The sequence below is a fragment of the Nipponia nippon genome, unplaced genomic scaffold (assembly GCF_047370975.1).
Source record: "Nipponia nippon isolate SJK-2023a ecotype South Korea unplaced genomic scaffold, ASM4737097v1 scaffold_1, whole genome shotgun sequence".
NCBI lineage: Eukaryota > Metazoa > Chordata > Aves > Pelecaniformes > Threskiornithidae > Nipponia > Nipponia nippon.
The window spans coordinates 7,710,555-7,732,563 of NW_028262290.1; the positions used below are offsets into that span (position 1 = coordinate 7,710,555).

A 22,009-nucleotide genomic window follows, 5' to 3' on the forward strand; every position below is an offset into this window, starting at 1 on the left:
ACAGGTATTTTCCACACAACATTTGAAATATCAACCAGGAAGGTATCAAGAGTGATTGTCCTGGCTTCTGTTAATTTCAGTCTTAAGAATCTTCCCCCAAAGTAACAGAACAGCTAGAATTACAAGACAGATCTTCTGAAAAGAATATGAAATTACTCTGTAAAATCTCAAACCTGATTAATAACTCCTTTATTAAACCAGCCTACAAGCCAGAATCACATTACATTTCCTCTTAAAGAGAGCTTCTGCCTGCAGTTGTTTCAATGACAGTGCCCGCAGTTGGTATAAATCCAAAGAGCAGCACTGGTCACGGTAATTGTTCAGTGCAAAGTGCAGAAATTTTTCATGAACAGAGCCAAAGGCAATGTGTAAATATGCACCCTTCAAACACATTAAATAGTAAGTTACTATCACAGGTCAAAAGATGATAAAAGCAATGAAAGCAATCTTTGCCAAAACCTCTGCACTACCCAAAACATTACAAATCATGCTAAGCCTTGCTCATCAGTGTTTCTTTCTAATAATAAGTACTCTAAACATACCCTTATTCATGGGGAATAGGAAATGGTGGCTTTAAATTATAATCTGCTGGCAGTGACAGTGACAGACTAGTGTTTGGGCCCTCTTTAGGGAAAATCAACTATGTTTCAAAGAGAACAAGACAGAGAAACAAGAAGAAAGAAGAGGGTAAAAAGTTCATTTTAACAAAAAGGCCATTTGCAGCACTGGAAAAAAAAAATCATTAAATCAATAAGAAATCAATTTTCCAGCACTCCCGAACTAAGGAAATCCATCCAAGGGAAAAAATTAAGGCTGTTATCACTACAACTAAAAGGTTGCTGTTTCTTTTCCTCATCATTCTCTGAAATTAATATTTACACCAGTACTTTATCACAGAATACTGGAGGAATGTCTTCCTTTTAGATAAAAACTATCACATTGAAAAAAATTGTGCAGAGATTAACTTGAAGAAAGAACATGAGACAACATCAGTGCAGTGCAATGAAGTATTTTTTTGGCAAATTAGAATTGTAAAGGGAAGGAACAGCCATTTTGTTATGTGGAAACAACATCTCCCCCATCATTTAATCAACAGCGAATATGCAGCAATCAAAATACATATGGGTTGCTACTACCATCTAAAGTCTGAGTGATAACATTAAGGACATTAGCAGCAAACATGCACAGACTGTAAGCTCTTATTTTGTAGATTTTCATCTGTTTTCATCTAGAAGGAACCTAGCGCATATTCAACCAGAACAAATAAGGTATTCCTGGAATGAGACACGTACTAGTGTATTGTCTTTCATGCACCTCAAAAAAAACTCGAAGAGCTGCTAATGAATATAGGCAGTAACATTTAAACCAAGTTACTATCAGGCCAAAACAATTCTGGTTTTCTATATACAACAGCAGGGAGCAGTGTCTGAATCAGGAGGACAACTCATGGTCATTCGATATCAAGTCAGAAAGTGGTCCTTAGATCAGCAGCTTAAACTCTAAATAATTTGAGAAAATATTTTATATGCACATAGGTCAACTTTCAGCTTCGAGACAGGCAGGCGGAAAAGCTTTTCAGCCTTTCCCCAAAAACACTCCACTGCTTCCACAGCCAAAGTTGCCCGAGTTCCTAAGAAAATGAAAATATTTTCTATTCTTTCTCCACCTCATCCTGAAAACCCCAGAGAAGGTAAATGTAAAAGATTAAAAATGAAACAAAACAGTTGAGGGACTTAACATTAAACCATTTTTTTTTTTTTACATTTTTCTTCTTGCTTGTCCTATTTAGCATGAAAAAGAATGTAGTAACCGGCAAAAAAAGCCACAAAATAATGGTTTGCTGTTATGAATTTGCTTTCCAGAAGTCTTACCTGAATTCACCCTGACTTTAAAAGTAGTCTTATTTTTGAAAAGCCACAACTCAGTAAATATGTTGGTTAAAAAAAGGTATAAGACCTAAGTGGAAACCACAACATTATCCACAGAGGCTAACAGAGACAGAATGGACAAAATATCATTTCTCTAGTTCCTAAAGAATGAAGCTACCTCAAACCCTTTTCCAGGAACACAAACAAAAAATTTTAGACTCTAAACAACTAAGCAAACAAAAACATTTCGAATTAATTTGGTTAAAATCTTTCATGTTATTAGGAAACAATCAATATTCAGAAGACCACAGTAAATTAAAACATGGTATGACTCTTGCAAAGTGACACTGAAGTTACACTTGAACTCTAACCCAGGAGAATTTAAATTCTTTTCAAAGTCTTATGTCATCTGGATTAGCCCTTACTTTGCCACCTCAACTCCAAGAAGCATTCATTTGTAAATAGCTTGGGGATTTTCATATTGTACACAAAGTTTTCTCTATTTTCTTACAGATCTTTCCTTTTTCAACAACAAACAGTAAGCGAGCAAATGAACGTTAATGAGAAAAGTCTGCTTTAAAAAGTTTACTCTGCAAAATCAACATTGTATCAATAGAACCAAAAAATTGTTTCCACAGTGTGCTTTTTAATCCTAGTTTTCAGTTTCTCAAATCTAAACTAAGTATGATCTCAATGAGAAGATACAGAATTTAAGCTTAATGCTGGAGATCAAAAAAGAATTTGCACCAGCTTCCTAGGAAGGGGCACTCAATAACAGGCCATAGGTTATTCAGCTCAATGGGCTCTCACCTGCAAAGAGTAAGACTGTGTTCATTTCTTTCACTAATGGATACATATATGCATATTTTATAATAATCACTGGATCATGAAATGGATTTCTGTTCTTAGCCATCCAGCCAAGTGTCACTTGAGAACAAAATTCCCTTAAATCTTCCCACAAATTCGTAAGGATTTCTTGCAAAATTGGAAGGACAGAAACCACTGCTCCTGACTGTGTATGCTAGGACAGCCAGTATCCTGGTGGTGAGCACACCATCTCCAGAGAGAAACAAGGGAGTAAGAATATCTGAGACAGGCATTTGAACAAAGGGCCTTCTACTACTGGAGAAACTACTGAGCTTTAAATTAAGGAGAGACATATAGCATCACATCTGCTCATCGTTTGGGTAGGATCTTGTTAGCCAGCATATTACATAATGCCTTTTGGGTCTTCCCCATTTCTCATGGCAAACAGTTTAAGCACAGTCTCATACTATTGTAGTATCTTCTAGTATACATAGTGTGAGCATAGTCTCACAGTACAGACTTAGTATGAGAATTACAAGCTTAAGTCTGAATTAAGTCTGAAGCACCACTTTGTCCACCAGTAAAAGCAACATAGTTCCAGAAATATCCAGAAATGTATGCTTCAGGAACCACAAACTTTTAAAACTTAGCAATCCCTAAGCTTTAGGATCTTCCATAATCAGATAACTAAATGTAGATTTTTTAAAAAGTAGATTTTGAAGTCTGTTATCAGCATTCCTTTCGTATTCAAGTCTTCTGTGCACGCTTCTAAGTCCGTATCTGTATGTTTCAGTTAAAAAAAACATCTTTGCACGTAATTGGAAATAGTTCATAATGTTCTTTTTCAAGTTACAATTTACTTAACATTAGAAAGGCTCCCTAGGTCTCTTACTGGTAGACAGTCCATCTTAATTCAATTTCTTATTACAGAAAGCAATCTCATTCAAGCATTTTAATTGAAGCATTAACTGCTAGAAATTATACATGTGGTCACTGCATTAGAAAAATCTGCCGCGGAGGTAACCTTTGTCTGAACACAAGAAAACATCAATAAAACTGCCAGAAACAGATCTGAAGCTCTGCCACAACTTCCCCCCCCACACACACTAGGGAGGAACATTTAGATCTGATTGCTTTCTGAAATAGCGTCGAAGCAAGTCTTGGCCATAACTTGGTAGATTGCAAAGTTTTATGTTTCAGTGCAGACATTCCATACTGCCACAGCAATGGGTTTTAAATCCATGTTTAAAGTCCAATTCTTAATGCCTAAAAAAATCTGATTATCAACTCAGATAAATCTCGCTTTGCACATTTAAGCAGCCAAAATGGGACTTGACATGGCATGATCACAAATATATTCATACAAAGTACAGAACTGAAATACTTACAGAATATTTGCAAAATATTTACCTTTGTAAAATGAAAATAAAAATCTGATCTTAAGCTTCAGACACATTGCTGTGTTACTAACTTGGAAAAAGCCTTGAAGTTTGAAGCTGGTAGGAAGAGGACAACAGGAAGAGGCTGAGAGCAGCAACTGTTACTAGACAGTAACTGAGACTGAACAGTTATGGACTAACCTATGTTTGACTGAACACTGGCTAAGGAATTGACACTATTAAAGAGAGTAGTGAATTGCTAGCATACTGTTACTAATTTCCTACTTATTGAAAATTATGGAAAAGTTTAAAGTCTCCAGCTAGTAGTTAAATACAATTTCTATTTCTTATCTTAATGGAATAAATTGTCAACTTAAAAATACATTAAAATATTTTTATCTATTATACGGTTTGGTTCAATGAGAAAAATTCTCACATAATTAAGAGTACAATGTCCCTGAAAGTATCTCTAAGTGCTTCAATAAATCCAGCAACCATCTAGTATGATTTCCCTTATCCAAGTATTATAAAAATAATCCTGGTCATGCTTCACACGTCATACTAGGCTTTCTCCTGACCTGAGTGGTTGAGGACAAAAATGGCAGGCGCGTTAGCTTTCAAAGAAAAAGTTTATCACACCAAACAGAGCAGTGAGGTTAGAACAGTGATTGTAAAGCTGGCTGGCTGTAGAGGCCCGAATTTCTGCTATCATCTAAGCTGATGCTACAGCTATTAAAAAGACAATGTTCACAGAAAATGATAAGGAACTGTCATTTGGTGTCTTCAAAACCTTCATCATAGTTCTAACAATACGGTGAGGTCCCAGGAGGAATGGGTCCTGGGGCTGAGACGGATACATAAGCAAGACTGGCAGCAGTGGAATGGGAAAACTAGTTATATTGAACTGAAAAAACGTGCAGATATTGCTACTAGTCTGATATGTTGTGCGACTTCAGCAGACAAGGCCACATCAAGCATCCCGAGTCAGTGTTACAAACATCCCAGAAAGCTGATGGACAACAGAAGTAGCCTACCTCTGTGTAGAGCTTTCTGTAACAGGTAAGCTCTGGACAACTTCCCTATGGGCTCCAGGTATGGGACAGCAGTGATCACCTAGTTCTGTTGATCTTGAGTCTGTGTTAAAATGCACCTAAATTCAAGTGAATTATTTTTTGTCTGCAGCATGATTTTCCCTGTGTGACATACTGCCTCCAGAATTAACCCTTCCAATTTTTCAGAATGAAGTAGGTATTCCACTCCCTATTTTGGTATTATCTTTTAAAAAACAACTTCTTAAACAATCAAGAAGAGGAATGAGAGAGATTAGGATAGGCAGGAGGCAGAACTGAGTAAGTTCCTCATAGGTGTTAGATTCATTGGTCTCAGGGACTACAGAAAAAAAGTTACCAAAGGAAGTGAAGGAAAGCAGATGCTGTTTGTGACTCAATGATGGCCTCATTTTCTATCACAAGGTGTACTTAGTACACCACAGAGGAAACGGGCAAGGACTTGATGTACTGAAAGCCCTACATCATCTTTGAGATATTTGGCTTCCATCCAGAATACAGTTTGCTTCTTTCTGAACTTGCATAGTTTCACATTATTTTAATGAGTACAAAGCAGAGGCTTGTAAGCCTAAGGGAAAAGCTTCATGAATCCTCGCAGGCTTTCCAATACTCAACAGAAAAGTTCTAAAGGCTGCTCTGTAACCTCTCTGGATATCCCAGTCTCCAAGGCTCTGAAACTGGACGCTGCTCAAAATAACTTCTTATGATACCCACAATCTCGCTGATATTTTACAGACACTTCTCAAACAGTGACACCTTACCCTGCTCAGATAGTCAGGTTAGCAAACCAGCACTTAATACTAGATATGGCTAAAAAGCAATTAGTAAGGGAAGGACAGAAATAGTAGTAATGACTCCTGCCACGTTAACTTAACCTGTAAAAGATACAGTTAAGGCATTTTTATAATGTACTACAAATGGGCAAGTAAAAAAAATACCATCCATTAAATTTAGCATTTAACATACCATACACTAGTGGTTAATGTCCTAGCAAAACTTTATTCTAATGAATCTCCATTTTAACAGAGGAGACACAGAAAATAAGGTAATTTTAAAATGGACCAGCTTGCATTGCTATATCAATTACAGCTTTAAATATATCTATCCCAGTTAAGATACCTTGTTTGGAAGATAAGTGATCCAGTTCTAGAGAACATTCTTTTTAGAAGTTATTTAGCACACCACTATTTTTCTTTATAGCGCTATTTTCTAATTATTCTCTCTCAGAAGTAAAGCATATATGAGCATACTGATTCAAACAGCTGTTATTTCTATGCCACTTCTATAAACACATGCTATAAAGAGCATATATATATATATATAAAATATGAAGTTACTCAGAGAAGTTTATTTTCTACCACATCACCATGCATTCTACAGTGTATGCCCTGGAAACAGGCTGTGTAATGAGGACTAATTCCTTTGAAAGCATTGTGAAATAACCACTTATTTGCAGTATCGACCTTGACTATTCAAGTGAGGTATATCCAGGCGACATTTAGATATATTGTTCAAGTATAGTTCTCATAACATTAATAAACTGCATTAATTTCTTCTGAATTGTTCAGGTATGTGTATAAATGTTTGTACTAACACCATTAAACTTCTTTCTGCATGAAGCTGTAAGTGTTACACAGAAAATTATGTTTCTGATCAAAAGGACAATGGTTGAGATTTGATTTAGAGGGGCTGGGGGACTGAAAGAAGAGAGGGAGAAGGTAGGTGGAAGAAAGCTTGAGAGAAGAGCAAAAAATGTCTAAGTGGCAAAACCATTTCCTGGAGCTCAGGAATTCCTTTTTTGCCAGTCTGAACAACAGAGACAAGGTCCAGACAGACTTGGCTATAAAGAGGGCATGCTAAAAGCTTTAAGATATATAAAACATTAAACGCATTGTCCTTGAAAATGTTATTTCTCTATAAGACTAGATCCATTTTTATGACAATAGTTTTGATTTAATAAGCTTTTTTCTTTATTTCACTGCTCTGTAAGTTCAGTTTAAATTAAATTTACCCCAACAATTCATAACTGTTTATAATTTTCAGTCATGTACAATATAGAGTATTCTGATTTTTTTTTTTTAATTTTTAATACAATAAAATCAAGGTAAATATGTATGGCTTATTGAGATACACTGTACATTGTTAAAGTTTTAGGATAATTTCTGAAGCTTTCATAAAAATATTTTAATTGTCTAATCGTTGAACAGTTATATGACCACAAAGATAGGTTTAGGAAGAGTAGAATATTATTCTCAGTTTTAGCAGAGAATTAAAAATCTACTGACAATGTGATTTTTCAGATTTTTGTAAAACAGGAATCTAATATAATATGTTTAAGAGGTATATAACTATTTTGCCAAATGCACTGTAAATGCCTTTATGGTAGTACATATAACCTGAAGTCTTTATTAATATGAAACAGTTCAAGTCTGAAAAGGTGAGAAGAGATGACTACATTTGCCATGGATTCTGGGTGCAAGACTTAATTAGGTACTAATTAAAGAGATCCTACTGAGTTCTGAAGTGATAGGATCATCCCTCCAAAATAACACACTTTATGCACAGTATGTGAACAGCTCAACTTACATATTCACCATATGTCTCCTGTGCTGGAGGTGGTGGAAGGGGCCGGTAGCCTGCAGGTGGAGGTACTCCTCTTGCTCTGGGTGCTAGAAGTCCACGGCTACGACTGACTGGTCCTCTACTGGGAGGCACTCCTCTGGGTGCTGGTGCCCCTCTTGGTACTCCTGCTGGTGGTGGAGGCACTCCTCCACGGCCCCTGTGAATATATGGATCACTTACCATTAAATACTACACCCTTGGCCTTCCTTTCAACAGCTCCCTCCCCCACATCATGACAATTTTGCTTTGCTACAGCCAGAAAAAGTCTAAAAGGTTTATAGTTTGTCATTTTTCTGTACGCTTTAATCCAATTACACACATTATGCAATAAATGCAGAAAGATACAAACTAGACGTGATTCAATGATGAACCTCTGACTAGCTTGAGCCATTCTCGCACACACATAGACACCCAAACCAATTTGCTGGAATCAGTCAGCTTCACTAGAATTTGACTTATGGTATGTGAAATTACAATCATAGAATAACAGGTTAATTTGAAGCTGTCAGGCTATATCGTACTCAAACCCTGCACAGAGGAATCACAACTCCCATCTGATCCTATGTAAGCTTCTAAATGCAATCCAAAGATCACACTGCATGTAAGAGATTGAGTCAGAAATTACATTTTCTTCTGGTTCTAAAGAATAGTTTTCCAGCTGTAGCAGGAAACATTCAGACATGTAATAAATGTGCAGGGTGATTATAGGATATAACCTGATGTTCTATATGTATTTAAGAACAAGAAATAACAGTATATTTGTTTTTAAAGTTCTGAAAGAATGATAAGCATTAACTTGTATTCCATTACTTTGGACACTTAACATATGGATGAAAAATCTGAGACCTAAACTGGAACAATTTTCAAAAATATTTGATCCATTTAGAGGTGGCATTCTCCCACGCCTCCCTATAGTAAAGGGAGAGACTTAGAGGTACAATATGTGAGAAATTTGCATCATTTATCCTCTTTTAAACAGGATGTCTAAAACATTGCTAATAGACATCTCCTTTTTAAAGGAGAACATTTCACCCCACGGACTATAAGTTTAAATGACTGCTCTGTAGGCATACAGACTTGTTCCGAGGAAGTCACACCCTTATCGTATACTGTAACAGATACACAGAAGAAAAACAAGCACAAGCTCTACACTACCTTTCTACCTATCAAGCCATCATCTAATTAATCTCAAGAGTAGTAGCTAAGTGAAAATACTCTGTCCTGATTTCAGTAGAAATTTCCGACTTAAACAATATTATAAAGTAAGACCCAGATTTGGCATTAAGATTTCCTATCCCATTTCAAATAAGTCATACAATTTCTTATTGGTAAACTTATCAGAAAAAATATAATCATTTTATCACAAATAATTAATATTTGAAAAAACGCATCACTAAATGAAGAATGCAAAAATGTAAATACTTGATACAATCAGGATAGATTTTTATTAATTCTAATTACTGATCAAAACACAGTCACAAAGTATTTTAAACAAGCCTAGAGAGTAAGTGATTTAAAACTGTGCTTATTACTTGGTTTTGGCTAATCTGTAGAATGCCTCCTCAGGACAGGGTACCAGCTGCTTATTTGACTTCATTGTAGTGGGGGCAGGGGTGAGCAGTGAAGTTCCCAGACACAGCCTGCTGAAGTAATATAAAGAAATAGCAAATGTGACACTTTCCAAGTGAAGCCAAAGAAAGGGAAATGAACCTATTGGCATAGACAATAGTCAATACCAAGTAAAAAAAAAAAAAAGAGGTCAGTAAAAAGACTCAAGAATCACTAGCCATAATCTTCATGGCATCAGTCAGACAGGGTGCAAATGAAAGCAGCAGTAAGTGGGACATGCTGAAAAACATCAAAAAAAACATTTGAGGGAGAGGAAAAAAGTACAATTTTTAGAGCCAGCACAGATTTATTCTTTCAGAGTAATTAGAACACCAGATCCATGTGATGAGAAGGTCTTTTCTGCATTTCAAAAACAGTTAATAAGATTGGAGTGGTGATGGGTGGGAAATCATATTTCTGCTATATTAGGAGACCATTTACAGTTTTGGGTTTTTTTTGTTTGTTTGTTTTGTTTGGTTGGTTTTTTTTAAGAGTTACTGTAGAAGAATAAACAATCTGAGACATATAGTTCTGTATTACACCACTCAGATGGTTACTGCACCAGGCTGGAGGAGACTAGAAAGGTGCAAAGATAGGAAACCCAGTAATAGGAGAGTTCAATTACCACCATGCAGATTTGAGTCACATCAGGGTATATAGAATCACAGAATCATTAAGGTTGGAAAAGACCTCTGAGATCACCGAGTCCAACCGTTAACTTAACTGCCAGGTCCACCTCTAAACCACGTCCCTAAGCACCACATCCACACGTTTTGATTAGGCAACTGTCTAGTATGATCTCCCTTATCCAAGTATTATAAAAATAATCCTGGCCATGCTTAGAATCGTAGAATAGCATCACAGGGTATGATGCTAAGGGCAAATTTTCAGAAACCGTAAATTGTTATTTCATTAGGAAGTTATCAGGAACTAAAGAAGTTTGATTGATATGAACAATGAACAGAGACTGACTCAAAATATTGAGGAACCAGTTGAAGAGGAACCTTTGCATACCTTTGCAAAAACAACATATCAGTTCTGGTATTGCTTAATTTGAAAAAGGGGAGCTATATAAATTATGTTTAAGAAGATTAAAAGAGTAAAATGTATATACACAATATGGGAAGACATTTAGAGAAATCCCATGGGAAGTCAGAGCAAATACACAACTGTCAAAACTGCCAAAAAAGAAAAAGCTTGAGGAAGGGCAACAGGAGCTCAGTAAGGCTAGAACAGCAGGGTAAGAAGAGGTATTAAAAGAGGTATCACTTGAAAAGCTGAACCCATCTCTAACCTCAAAGGACAAATGCTAATAAAAAAATGTAAAATACTCAGAAAAGCATGTCAGAGATAATTTAGGGAATTCATAGAAAGCCTAAAAGAAAATAAAAATCCTTCAGACATTCTGGAATCAGGAAACCAGCCAGAGTGAGGCCAAATCACCAGTGAAGAACAGTAAGATATGTATATATGTATACATTAAGTTTTTTGCTACACAATCAAGACAGACTGGACAAGGTTCTCATGGTAGAGCCTTTCCTTATGAGGAATGTGTTGGATGGCACCACCAACTGTCTTAGAGACAAATTACAGAACAAAAGGAGCAAGTAAAAGTAATTGCACTATCTTTCTATAAACTACAACAGGGGTCCAGATGCCTAGCTCTTTAATCTGTAGCTGAATCCCAACCTGAATGCTAAGGAAAGGAAAACGGCAAAAAAAATTCAAAGCGGCAAAATATAAGAGGGGACGCTTCGGAGTTAATACACACACATATATAAATTTATATATCCTAACATTATGCAAAGTAACAGGTTCTCTTCTTTTACTACCCATAGAATATTTATAATTAAGATTGGCCCAGTGATTGGGACAGTAAAAAAACAAATACAGTTTTAGAAAATATAAGAGAACACAGAAGACTTCATTACCTGACTGTGTGTATTCACAGTCCTGTTTCCTAATTTGGAAAGAACATAAAAGAACTTGAAGTGTATCACAAACTATGTCAAGGATGACCAACAGTATAGTACAGTTCACATGTAAGGAACTATTAAGTAGATTAAGGCACTTCATATTACAAATGACAACTGAGGCTTATATGATAGAATCCAACAGAGACAAAGGAATGGAGAAGGCTGAGGAATGACCTCATCCCAGTCTACAACTCACTCAAGGCGGGGTAGACACGGGGGAGGTGCTGATCTCCTCTCTGGTGACCAGTGACAGGACATGAGGAAATGGAATGAAGCTTGTGTCAGGGCAAGTTCAGACTGGACATTAAGAAAAGGTTCTTCACTGAGAGGGTGGTCAGTGTCTGGAACAGGCTCCCCAGGTAAGCAGTCACAGCACCAAGCCTGTCAGAGTTCAAGGAGCATCTGGACAATGCTCTTAGTCATATGGTGCAGTCATATGGTTTTAGGTAGTCCTGCGAGGAGCAGGAGTTGGACTTGACGATCCTTTTGGGTCCCTTCCAACCTGAGAGATTCTAAGGTACATAAAGAATTATTCAGCAGTCGTTCTCAATGTAAGAATCAGGGGATATCAACATGTAGGGATAGACTATTAAAGCAGATTGCCTTAAGGGCAGGGCCACTATGACTGTTCCTATGAAATGCAATCACTGAATGACAGAATGGCTGAGGTTTGAAGGGACTGCTGGAGGTCATCTGATCCCACCTCCTGCTCAAGTAGGGCCACCTAGAACCAGTTGCCCAGGACCACGTCTAGGTGGTTTTTGAATGTCTCCAAGGATGGAGACTCCACAACCTCTCTGGGCAATGTGTGCCAGCATCCTGTCACTGGGCACCACCAAAAAGCACCTTCATTTCTCTAGGCTGAACAGTCCCAGCTCTTTGGCTTTTCTCACAGGAGAGATGCTCCATACCCTTCATCATCTTTGTGGCCCTTTGCTGAACTCTCTGCAGTATATGCCCATGTTCCTCTTGTACTGAGAAGCCTAGAAATGGATACAGCACTCCAGGTGTGGTCTCACCATTGATGAGTAGAGGGGAAGGATCACCTCCCTCAGCCTGAAAGCAACACTAACACAGCACAAGATACCCTTAGTCTTCTCTGCAGCAAGTGCACATCACTGGCTTGTGTTCAACTTGGTGTCCACCTAGGTCCTTTTCTGCCAAGCTATTTTCCAGCTGGGTGGCCTCCAGCATATATTGGTGCATGGGGTTGTTCTTCTCCAGGTTGCAGGACTTTGCACTTCCCCTTGTTGAGCTTCATGGGGTTCCTGTCAGGCCATTTCTCCAGCCTGTTGAGGTCCCTCTGGATGGCGGCACAACCATATGGCATATCACCCACTACTTCCAATTCAGTGTCACCTGCAAACTTGCTGAGAGTACACTCTGCCCCATCATCCAGATCATTAATGAAGTTAAACATGACAGGACCCAGTACTGACCCCTGGGATACACTGCTTCTTACTGGCCTCCAGCTGGACTTTGTACCACTGATCACCACCCTTTGGGCCTAGCCATTCAGCCAAATTTCAACCCACCTGTCTCCTCATCCAGCCCATACACCAACAGTTTCTCTATGAGGCTCTTATGGCAGACAGCCTTCCTGAAGTCACAGCAGACAATATACACCACCCTTCCCTTACCTACCAGGCCAGTCACTTCATCATAGAATGCTATCATGTTGATCAAGCATGACTTCCCCTTTGTGAATCCATGTTTACTACTCCTGATAACTTCATCATTTATGTGCCTGGAAATGGTTTCCAGGATTAGTTGCTCCATCACCTTCCCAGGGATTGAGGTGAGGCTGACCAGCCTATAGTTCACCAGGTCCTCCTTGTAATTTTTGAAGGTAGGAGTGACATTTACTTTCCTCCAGTCCTCAGGCACCTCTCCTAGTCTTCACAATTTTTCAAAGATTGAGAGTGGCTTCACAATGACATCCACCAGCTCCATCAGCACTCATGAGTGCATCCCATCAGAGCCCGTGGATTTATATATGTCCAGTTTGCTTAGCTATTCTCTAACCTGATCCTCTTCCACCAAGGGTATGCTTTCCCCCTCATCTTTGGGTCCTTGGATTTCAGAAGGCCCCTCTTACTAGTAAAGACTGAGCCCAAAAAGTCATTAGTTACCCTAGTCTTTTCCATGCCCTATATCACCAAGGCCCCTGCACCATTCAGCAGTAGGCCCACATTTTGCCTAGTCTTCCTATTGCTACTTAAGTATTCATAGAAGCACTTCTTGACTTTGACATCCCTCACCACATTGCTGATGACTCCAAGTCATCTCTACTCATCTCTATGCAGCAGACGTGTCTATCCATTAGGGGCAGAAGTAATGGCCCTAGGGCAGTTTAGTCCCTGCACATCTAGTACAATTCTCACCTTCCATCTGTGCTTTAGCTAATCCTTCCACATCTCTCAATTCTGATCAATTTTGCCTACTCTTGTTTTCCATTTCACTCCTTTATTATCTACATATTTCTCCAGGTGTTTAAGGTTGAAGTGGTTTTGTTTTACTTTTTAAGTAAAAGCTTCACTCACATACCACCAGCTCTCCTTGTCTTTGCACGCAGCCTACAGACTATTTTTCTTCATAAAACCACCTACAATAGCCTTTCTTTTCAAATTACATGAAACATTATTTGGCATGGAGATTTCAGGTGACACCAAAACTTTAAGACAATGAAGGGCTCCTCTCCCAAAATCAGATATTGTTTCATGTTAATTGAGGGTTTATAAAAGTAGATTTTGAAACTTTCTGGAGCATCAGTGACTAGATACCAAACTCCCATTTAATTAGAATTATGGCACATTTGTTCAAATAACTATGAAACAGTCTTGATCCACAACTTTGGTTCAAGTACATAATTCATGGTTTCACTATAAGCAGTGTAACTACTGGAAATAACTTTTCCTTTTGATAAAGAAAACTATGCTATATTAACCCTCAATCAGAATGCTTCTGAATCTGAAATTTGATCAGTCTCCCAATACATTTCCTTGCCTGTTAGCCATCTTAATCCTTGCACTATTTCTTTGTTACAGAAGAAAGACCTTTGTTTCCACTTCTATAGGCCACAAAGCATTATCCCCAAACCTTTAAAGTTGTATGTTATCAAAACTCATTTGTCAGCCCATGTCAGCCTTGACTACCTGCTTATATTCTGAAACACAAAAAGGGTCTTTTTGCTTTTATTTTCCCTCCTCACTACCATCAGTGACATCTCATCCCCTTTCAGAAGTCTTTTGAATGTCCTCTTTACCCCAGTGCCCATTAGTATCTCTTTTACAGTATTGAGACTGCCAATATATTCAGGCTAATGATGTACACAAATGGGCACTGAACCCCCATGCATCTGTCTTCAAACTTTTTGTATACTTTGATGGTGTAAGTACTCTGAAACAGAGTTTATATGCCTTATTTTCAGGACACCTGACATAAAAAGGCCCTTGCTTGTGATCCCTCAGATTAATGATACTGCAAATACATGAATACTGAAGCATCACAGGAGACACTAGTGTTTGAGGTTTTTTTGTTACATTTGTACAAAAAAACCTCTACTCTTCTGAATCTTACATCAGTATGCTATCCAGAATCTCATAGATTTCCTTGGATGAGGGAAACCCTGCTCCTTAAGTACCTATTAACTGCATTTTATACTAAACAGACTGCAGTAGTTAAATAGTCAGTACTTAAACATACTCAGTAAATCCCATCTTCCAGCCAGGTGCTATTATCATCACCTCCAGACACATTTTAAAAACAAAGCAATCATCTATGTACTTGAGACCACTGAGTCCTACTCTCAAAGAAACATTTTACTGCCTTAAAACAGATTACTATGGCTACATGAGAAAATTTGAAATACTTCTCCATTCATCTTTATTATCAGTTTGGTTTTGATTTTCCTGAATTTATTAATCTGGTAGTGATGAATCCAATGAATAAAGTTAACCCTTCCCCATTAAAGGCACAGGTAATTTATGAGAGTAAAATTATTCTTAATTTAACCACCTAGGTATGTCATTAACTTGTAGGCTCTGCAGTGAAAAAAGGTCTTTTTCAATCTGGGTACCACGGACTAGAGATTAAATAAAGCAAATCCCAGTAACTCATTTAAAATGTTTTGTTTTCATTACACACTGAACAGTGTAGCAGAATAGTGGGGGGAAATAATCTAATTTAGCTCATGTCACAGTATCCTTTGAAGATATCATGAAAACTATTTCTGTTGGAAACAACCTTCCTCCCGTAACGGCTTCATTATTTATACTTGCAATGTAGTATATGAGAGGAAAAAATTAAGAATAACGAGTGGAGCACTTCATTTCTATAAAGTTATAAATACATTAGAAAATGGGAGAATGGGCCTTTCACAAAAGTGTTAGAATGTGCTAGTGTGATTTGTAAAACAGTACAGTGGTTATTGAAGATAATTTGGATGTATAGAAAACTGAAAAGTTTGCCTTACAGTGTACAGTTCAAATATTACTTAAGCACTGCATTTTGTAATTGATTAATCACTGTTTGAATAAAGATTTTAATGTGTGGAAAAACGTTTTAAAGAAAATCTAGTACCGCTCAGAACCACGTTGTACTATGTTGGACTCTGAACATTTGTTCACAGGTAGTAATCCAACCCTTGATTGCCATTAAAATAGTATTTTACTAATTCATACAACTTAAATACATCCATAGAAAACTACTTAAACACTTCCTCTTTGGCCTTTATTAGCAATATTTTTTGACCTATCTACTTTATAGTAGTCCCATAGTGTTTCTAGGATTTGTTTCCAGGAAACTAAATTATTGCCCTTGACCACAGCAGGCATAGTGTCTAGCCAATACTCCCTTCCAGCTTCCCTAAGCAATAGGTCTACTTTCTTATGTTTTCATTTATCACGTTCTTCTCTAGTATTACACTGATTTTTATTTCAAGTTTCTCTTTTCACTGGATGACTGAGTTCGTAAAATTACTCTGATTATGAAATCACAGCTAGAGTCAGTTCATAGCTTTCCTTCACTTTTAGTGCAAGAACAAAAATTAAATGAGTATGTGATATGAAGCTCCTTTTCAATATCTCCCCTCCAGAAGGGGAAGTAAATGTAAGAATAGCTTTAAAATAAAAATACTTGTGAAATTTAGGATCAGTTCCCTAACACTGTATTATTCAATGAGGAAACACTTGGAATTATTTAATTTTAGCATTCACAGTTCCATATATCTGCAGGGATTCAAACTGTTCAATAAATGAATCTAAAATTTTGTTACCAGATGTTGATATTATCTTTCTTTGAGCACAGCCAACTACAGTCAATGTTCCTCAAACAGTAAATATTTTTGTTCAGGTTTTGTATTAGACATCTGAAAAATAACAGACCTGTTATTTTAAAATGTCAGCACCAAAATATTTAACACTGATATTGAGATACCACTCAGAGCTATGATTCCTGCCTTTTCATCTTTTTTTTTTAAAAATGAGAGTCACCATTGAAGTTAACACTCTTATGCAAGTTTTATTTCACATTTTTATTTGGATACAGTAATATGTATGTTCATGTTTCGATTTTGTGAAAAATGGGAGATTTATCACAAGACTTAAGAAAGAGAACACCCTGAACATATCTGCCTTTGTCCTGGATCCTGAACTGGCTTGCCAAATATTTTTTGTGCTACAGAATCTTTTGCAGTACGTTACTGACATGTTCTCAACAAAAAGTTATTCTTCAAAAAAGAAACCAGTTGATTCCAGACATATGACAGGAATGACTTAAATTTGACCTGGTGACTAACAAAGAACAAATGGAAATTGTGAACACACTACAGCAGTGATCCACATCACCTCATATTCCTTCTGACATAAGACAGCAAATTCTAACCTACAGATTCTGTAACAGTTTTATTTGTCCCCAGATAAGAGTGACAGTCATTCAATCATTGGGATCCCAGCCATGCATACACTGAAATATTAATAAAAAGAATAAATGGGAAAGTAAAAAACCCTATAATCTCATGCAAGCATAAACCAGAATTATGGTATTTCTTTAATTAGACTATTCCTACATGTTGGCTTTATAAGAAATTACTTTTTCATCCCCTCATCTTAGTGAAACCAAAATATCTTCTTTCAAATACAATTCCTCTCAGTCTGGGCCATGAACCAAACCAGCTCTGCCTTATTGCAGCCTTTCAATACTTAAAGGGGGGGGTTGCTTATAAGAAAGATGGAGAGAGACTTTTTACCAGGGCCTGTAGTCACAGGACAAGGGGCAATGGTTTTAAACTGAAAGAGGGCAGCTTTAGATTGGATATAAGGAAGAAATTCTCTACAGTGAGGGTGGTGAGATACCCGAAGAGGTTACCCAGAGAAGCTGTGGGTGCCCCATCATTGGAAATGTTCAAGGTCAGGTTGGATGGAGCTTTGAGCAACCTGATCTAGTGGAATATGTCCCTGCCTATGGCAGGGGGGTTGGACTAGATGATCTTTAAAGATCCCTTCCAATCCAAACCATTCTATGATTCTAACAGTGATTTTTAGCTATAAGTGGTATGACTTGGTGTGTCTCCCCCCACCCCCAAGGTAGCAAGAAAGATTTATCCATATTCTTAGACTTACTATCATCATCCTCTAGAATTTAACTTTTCCATTATATCTTGGTTTGAGTCAGAATTGAGTGATTCTTAAATCTTATTTTTGTTTATTCTTAAAGTAGGAATGTGATGTTTTAGAGAGGAAATGCTACTTTATTTGCAAAATGTCCTTAGAGGTGTACATTAACATGTACATTAACACATGCTTATTTGCAGTCTTTAGTTAATCAGAAGTGTCAATTCACATTTCAGTAGTATCATTTATACTGCACTGATTCAAGATGGGAATTCAAATGCATTAAAGAAACACTGATTCCAAGAGAGGTACATCTTCTAGCTACTCACTATAACAGCATTGCATTAAACATCATGGATTCTCTTAAGCTTTCTAGAACAATAAATTAAAAAGTAACTGGTATGATCCTTCATTCTATATAGTCACATCCAAAAACCATTTAAGAACAATGTCAGTTTACAAAAAAAACAAAGGAATGAAAACCAGACTTTCACCAGGCAAAGATTCTCATGTCCCTCCTCTTGTTGCAGAGGAGGCGGGTACTACCTGAAGAGGATAAATGCTCAGCATAAGTGTCACAGAAAATAGAAGCGTCACAATTAGATCTGAAGGTCATTTTTAACAGTTTTAGGATGAAGGAAAAAAAAATGGGGACAAGAGGGCAGAAGAAAGCAGCTATATGCCCAAGATCAATTATAAGAAAAGCACATTCCTAAAAGATAAAGCTCAAAACACACACAACCCTTCTACAGCAAATTCCATCCACTCACCCCCAAAATCTTACTTGGCTCTAGAGTCATAAAAAATTCAGTCAAGAAAATATAGAACAAGCCAGAAATAGCAGAATAAAAGAGTTCCCAAACCACACCCCTTAGGAAATTACTTACCATATACAGGAATACCTGTGCACAAGCTAGAATTTTGTATGCAAGCGCAACAAATCTATTGTTTTTGACAAAGTAAAATTTTGGTATAGAGCTAAACATACACATAACAAGTCTTCTTAAAAGAAGGCACTTGATAAGATGCATTATCTCTAGTTTCAACATGTCTGATAAGGAGTAAAAAAAGGCATAAATTAGTACTGTTTAAGTGAAGCTATTCAGGAATAATAAAGGCTTAAAAAAAATTGGGAACTTAAACACACTCAGTTATTGCATCCTCACAGGATGTTTCATATATCAAGGTTATCTTAATATTCTACAAACTATAAAGAGGTTAGGATCGAGGTTTTAGACTTCATTTTACAAGTCTTCTCAAGCTTTGCTTCAACCTCTCCTGGATCTCAGGGATGCCTGCTATTAAAACTGTTTTATTTAATACTAAGACAAAGTCTTTAACAAAGCCTTCCTTCAACAAAAGTATTAGTCACTGAAACAAATTTGTTCTAAAAAAGAATCAGAGCATTGCAACGGAGTTTGAGATCTTTAACGCAATGGCTGCTGTATCTCTGTAGCAATGACGTTAAATTTCACTCAAGGAATCTTTTACACTAATGAAGCACTTCAATTTGAGGGAAAGAAGTCTTGGAGTTTAAGACAAGTAAGGGCAAGTCAAACAAGCCAACAACCTTTCAGTTTTCTTTAGAACATATATAAAAGATGACAAATAGAATTTTTAGCTGTCAATACTCCAAATCAAATACTAATAACATTTACCCTGAAGACACTTCAATAGTTGTAGGCGAATAAGATGAACTACAAAGGATTTTGTGAGCTACCTAATAGCATGTATGTCTTGTATAAAATGCAGGTTTGAAAAAAGAATTTACTAAATTCCAGAGGATGGATCTAGTGATGTTAGAAATTCCAGACTATGAAGAGTTAATTACGCATGCATGTGCTAGATACTAGTAGTGGAAATTAGGTATCAAACTTTAGTGATAAGATCAGACCAAACAATAACTAATTTCTGTATCAAACGCTAGCTTAAGGACATTTGAAGAAAACATGAAATATAACTGTGTGTACAGTACTCACTGTACTGAGCATCTGTAGCAGAGCTGTTACAGGCATCTATGAGAAAAAATTAGCAAAAAACCAATCTCCAAAATCAAATGAGATCTCCAATTTGTGAGCACTTTTGTATGGCTAATTACCATGTTAAAGAAGTGAACCTTGGTATATAATTACCACTACTCTGAACAACATTAAAATCAAGAAAAGCAGAATAGATATATTATACAAGAACAAAAATTTGTTGATTCAGAGAAAATAATTATATTTTTACAGGACACAACCAACAGTAATTGTAAGTTCTCTAAATTAAGATTCATTCTGCATTGCATTTTCAATCATTATTACAGGATACACATAACTGAACAGATCTGTATAAATGGAATAATTCCTCAGTGCTTTTTCTTCTAACATGCTTAATCTGAGTTAAAACACTTAAGAATATTTTAAATTATTTTTAAAAGCTTAAATGTAAATTTCAAGCTCGCATTAAGAAGCGCCATAGCCACAACTGAACGAAAATAGTTCACCGTAGAAAACAGTTACACTAAGATGCTGCAGCCACAATCTCTCTGTACTGTAACAGAAACAGTTATGCACTTTATTTAGTTTGTTTTCACACTTCAGGACTCAAAGGAGTTGAAGCTGTCATCTCAGTGCTGCAAGGAAGATAGGGGATGCTAGAGTAAAAATAAAATGTCTCCTGTGCCAAAGAAAAATAAAGCAAAAGCAGTAGCCTTGCCTATTCCTGGCTCAAACAAAAGTCACTTTTTTATGAACTAAGTGCCACTCAGATGAGACTAAATCCAAATTCTACCTCCAAAGCGCTTCTATAACATTTTATCATGACTACAAAAACTTAGTAATACTGTAAAAAGGGAATATGTGTATTCCATAAATTAGAGAAATCGCTCTGAAATTCGTATGTCAATCAAGGTAAGACACATTTACCGATTTTTCAAAGCCATGAGCTCCAGACAGATTTCAACACCATTGGTAATTCAGTCTAAACTAGACTATCTTCAATGAATCAAGATTGTTTCGCTTATGTTTTGCTCATATTTTGGGAGTCCTTCATGAATTTTACTGTGTACTCTGGGGGGGCTGTGTTTGAAGGGAGAAGCTTAAAATACATACATTCCAGTGAAATTCCACTACAGCTGAGATACTTACCTGGCCAAAGCAGGAACTGGTACTCCTCTTGCTCGAATAGATGGCTTTCCACGAACTACTGGAACTTCTGCATTTTCTGAACCACCATTTAAATACGTTAACTCTTGAAGCTGTGCCTGTCTGATTTCATCATTGTAGTCCTAAAACAGGGGGGCAGAGTGAGAAAAAAAACAAACTGTTCAACCCCCAAGTTAGTATCAAACACTGATCCTGAAAGTTTCCTCAAAAAGTTGAGCATCCCACTGAAAAAGTTTAATATGCAGAATAACGCTATAGGCATATTAGTCAAAAGTTTCTAAAAGAGTTCTACATATTAATTATAATCTTTGCTCAGGAACAGTTTTCATCCCATTGCATATTACCTCCAAGCATCACCACTTAAAATGCCAACGTTAAAATGCAATAAAAAAATCAAGGTCCCATATTCTGAGCTGAGATCTGGTTTATAGTTCCAGCTGTAGAATGATAGTGTGTTAAAAGCAGTAAAAATCCCATTGCCTGGTGTTGCAAATCAGTAAAGAGTTGAGAACAGCCCCTCATGAAGAAGGAATAGATTACAGACATCTACATTTTTAAAATCAGGAGTTAAATAAATTCATTCAGTACACATGTGCACTATTATCTAATACAAAGAGCTGCAAAATTCTCAATTCTAGAATATGCAACAGTAAACAACCTGAAGACACATGGCTTGTTTCTTATTGTGCACAAATCCTCTCAAGGTCTAGCAAAAAAGAAAGCTGAAGTTATTTACATGGAATTAATGTGGTACTTCTCAAATACATAGGAGTCTTTTCACAGACCTTGAGCCAACCTCCAAAACTAGCACATCACACAGGAATAAAATAGATACAGAAATGAACTCAAGCTACACATTTTTCTAGCATTTTTCCTCCACTTAAAGTGAGCCAAAGAATGCATCTGTAAAGGTGAATCAAAAATA

The 22,009-nt window shown here is 36.8% G+C and overlaps 1 protein-coding gene across 5 annotated transcripts in view; it reads right to left on the bottom strand.

The window, feature by feature from the left end:
* The window catches only part of KHDRBS3 (KH RNA binding domain containing, signal transduction associated 3), a 113,837-nt gene that overhangs the window by 26,298 nt on the left and 65,530 nt on the right, over window positions 1–22,009 (bottom strand). For 3 of the 5 annotated variants that reach the window (XR_015701369.1, XM_087744267.1, XM_087744081.1), the window contains exons 5-7: window positions 21,067–21,206; window positions 9,276–9,386; window positions 7,708–7,900 (exon numbers count right to left, since the gene is read on the bottom strand). Coding sequence is in view for 4 of the 5 variants with exons in the window: in XM_087744267.1 (XP_087600393.1) it covers window positions 7,708–7,900; window positions 9,276–9,386; window positions 21,067–21,206 (444 nt within the window). In the remaining variant the exon portion in view is untranslated. The remainder of the gene's footprint in view (window positions 1–7,707; window positions 7,901–9,275; window positions 9,387–21,066; window positions 21,207–22,009) is intronic. The other 2 variants (XM_087744192.1, XM_009477168.2) reach the window with 2 other exon arrangements.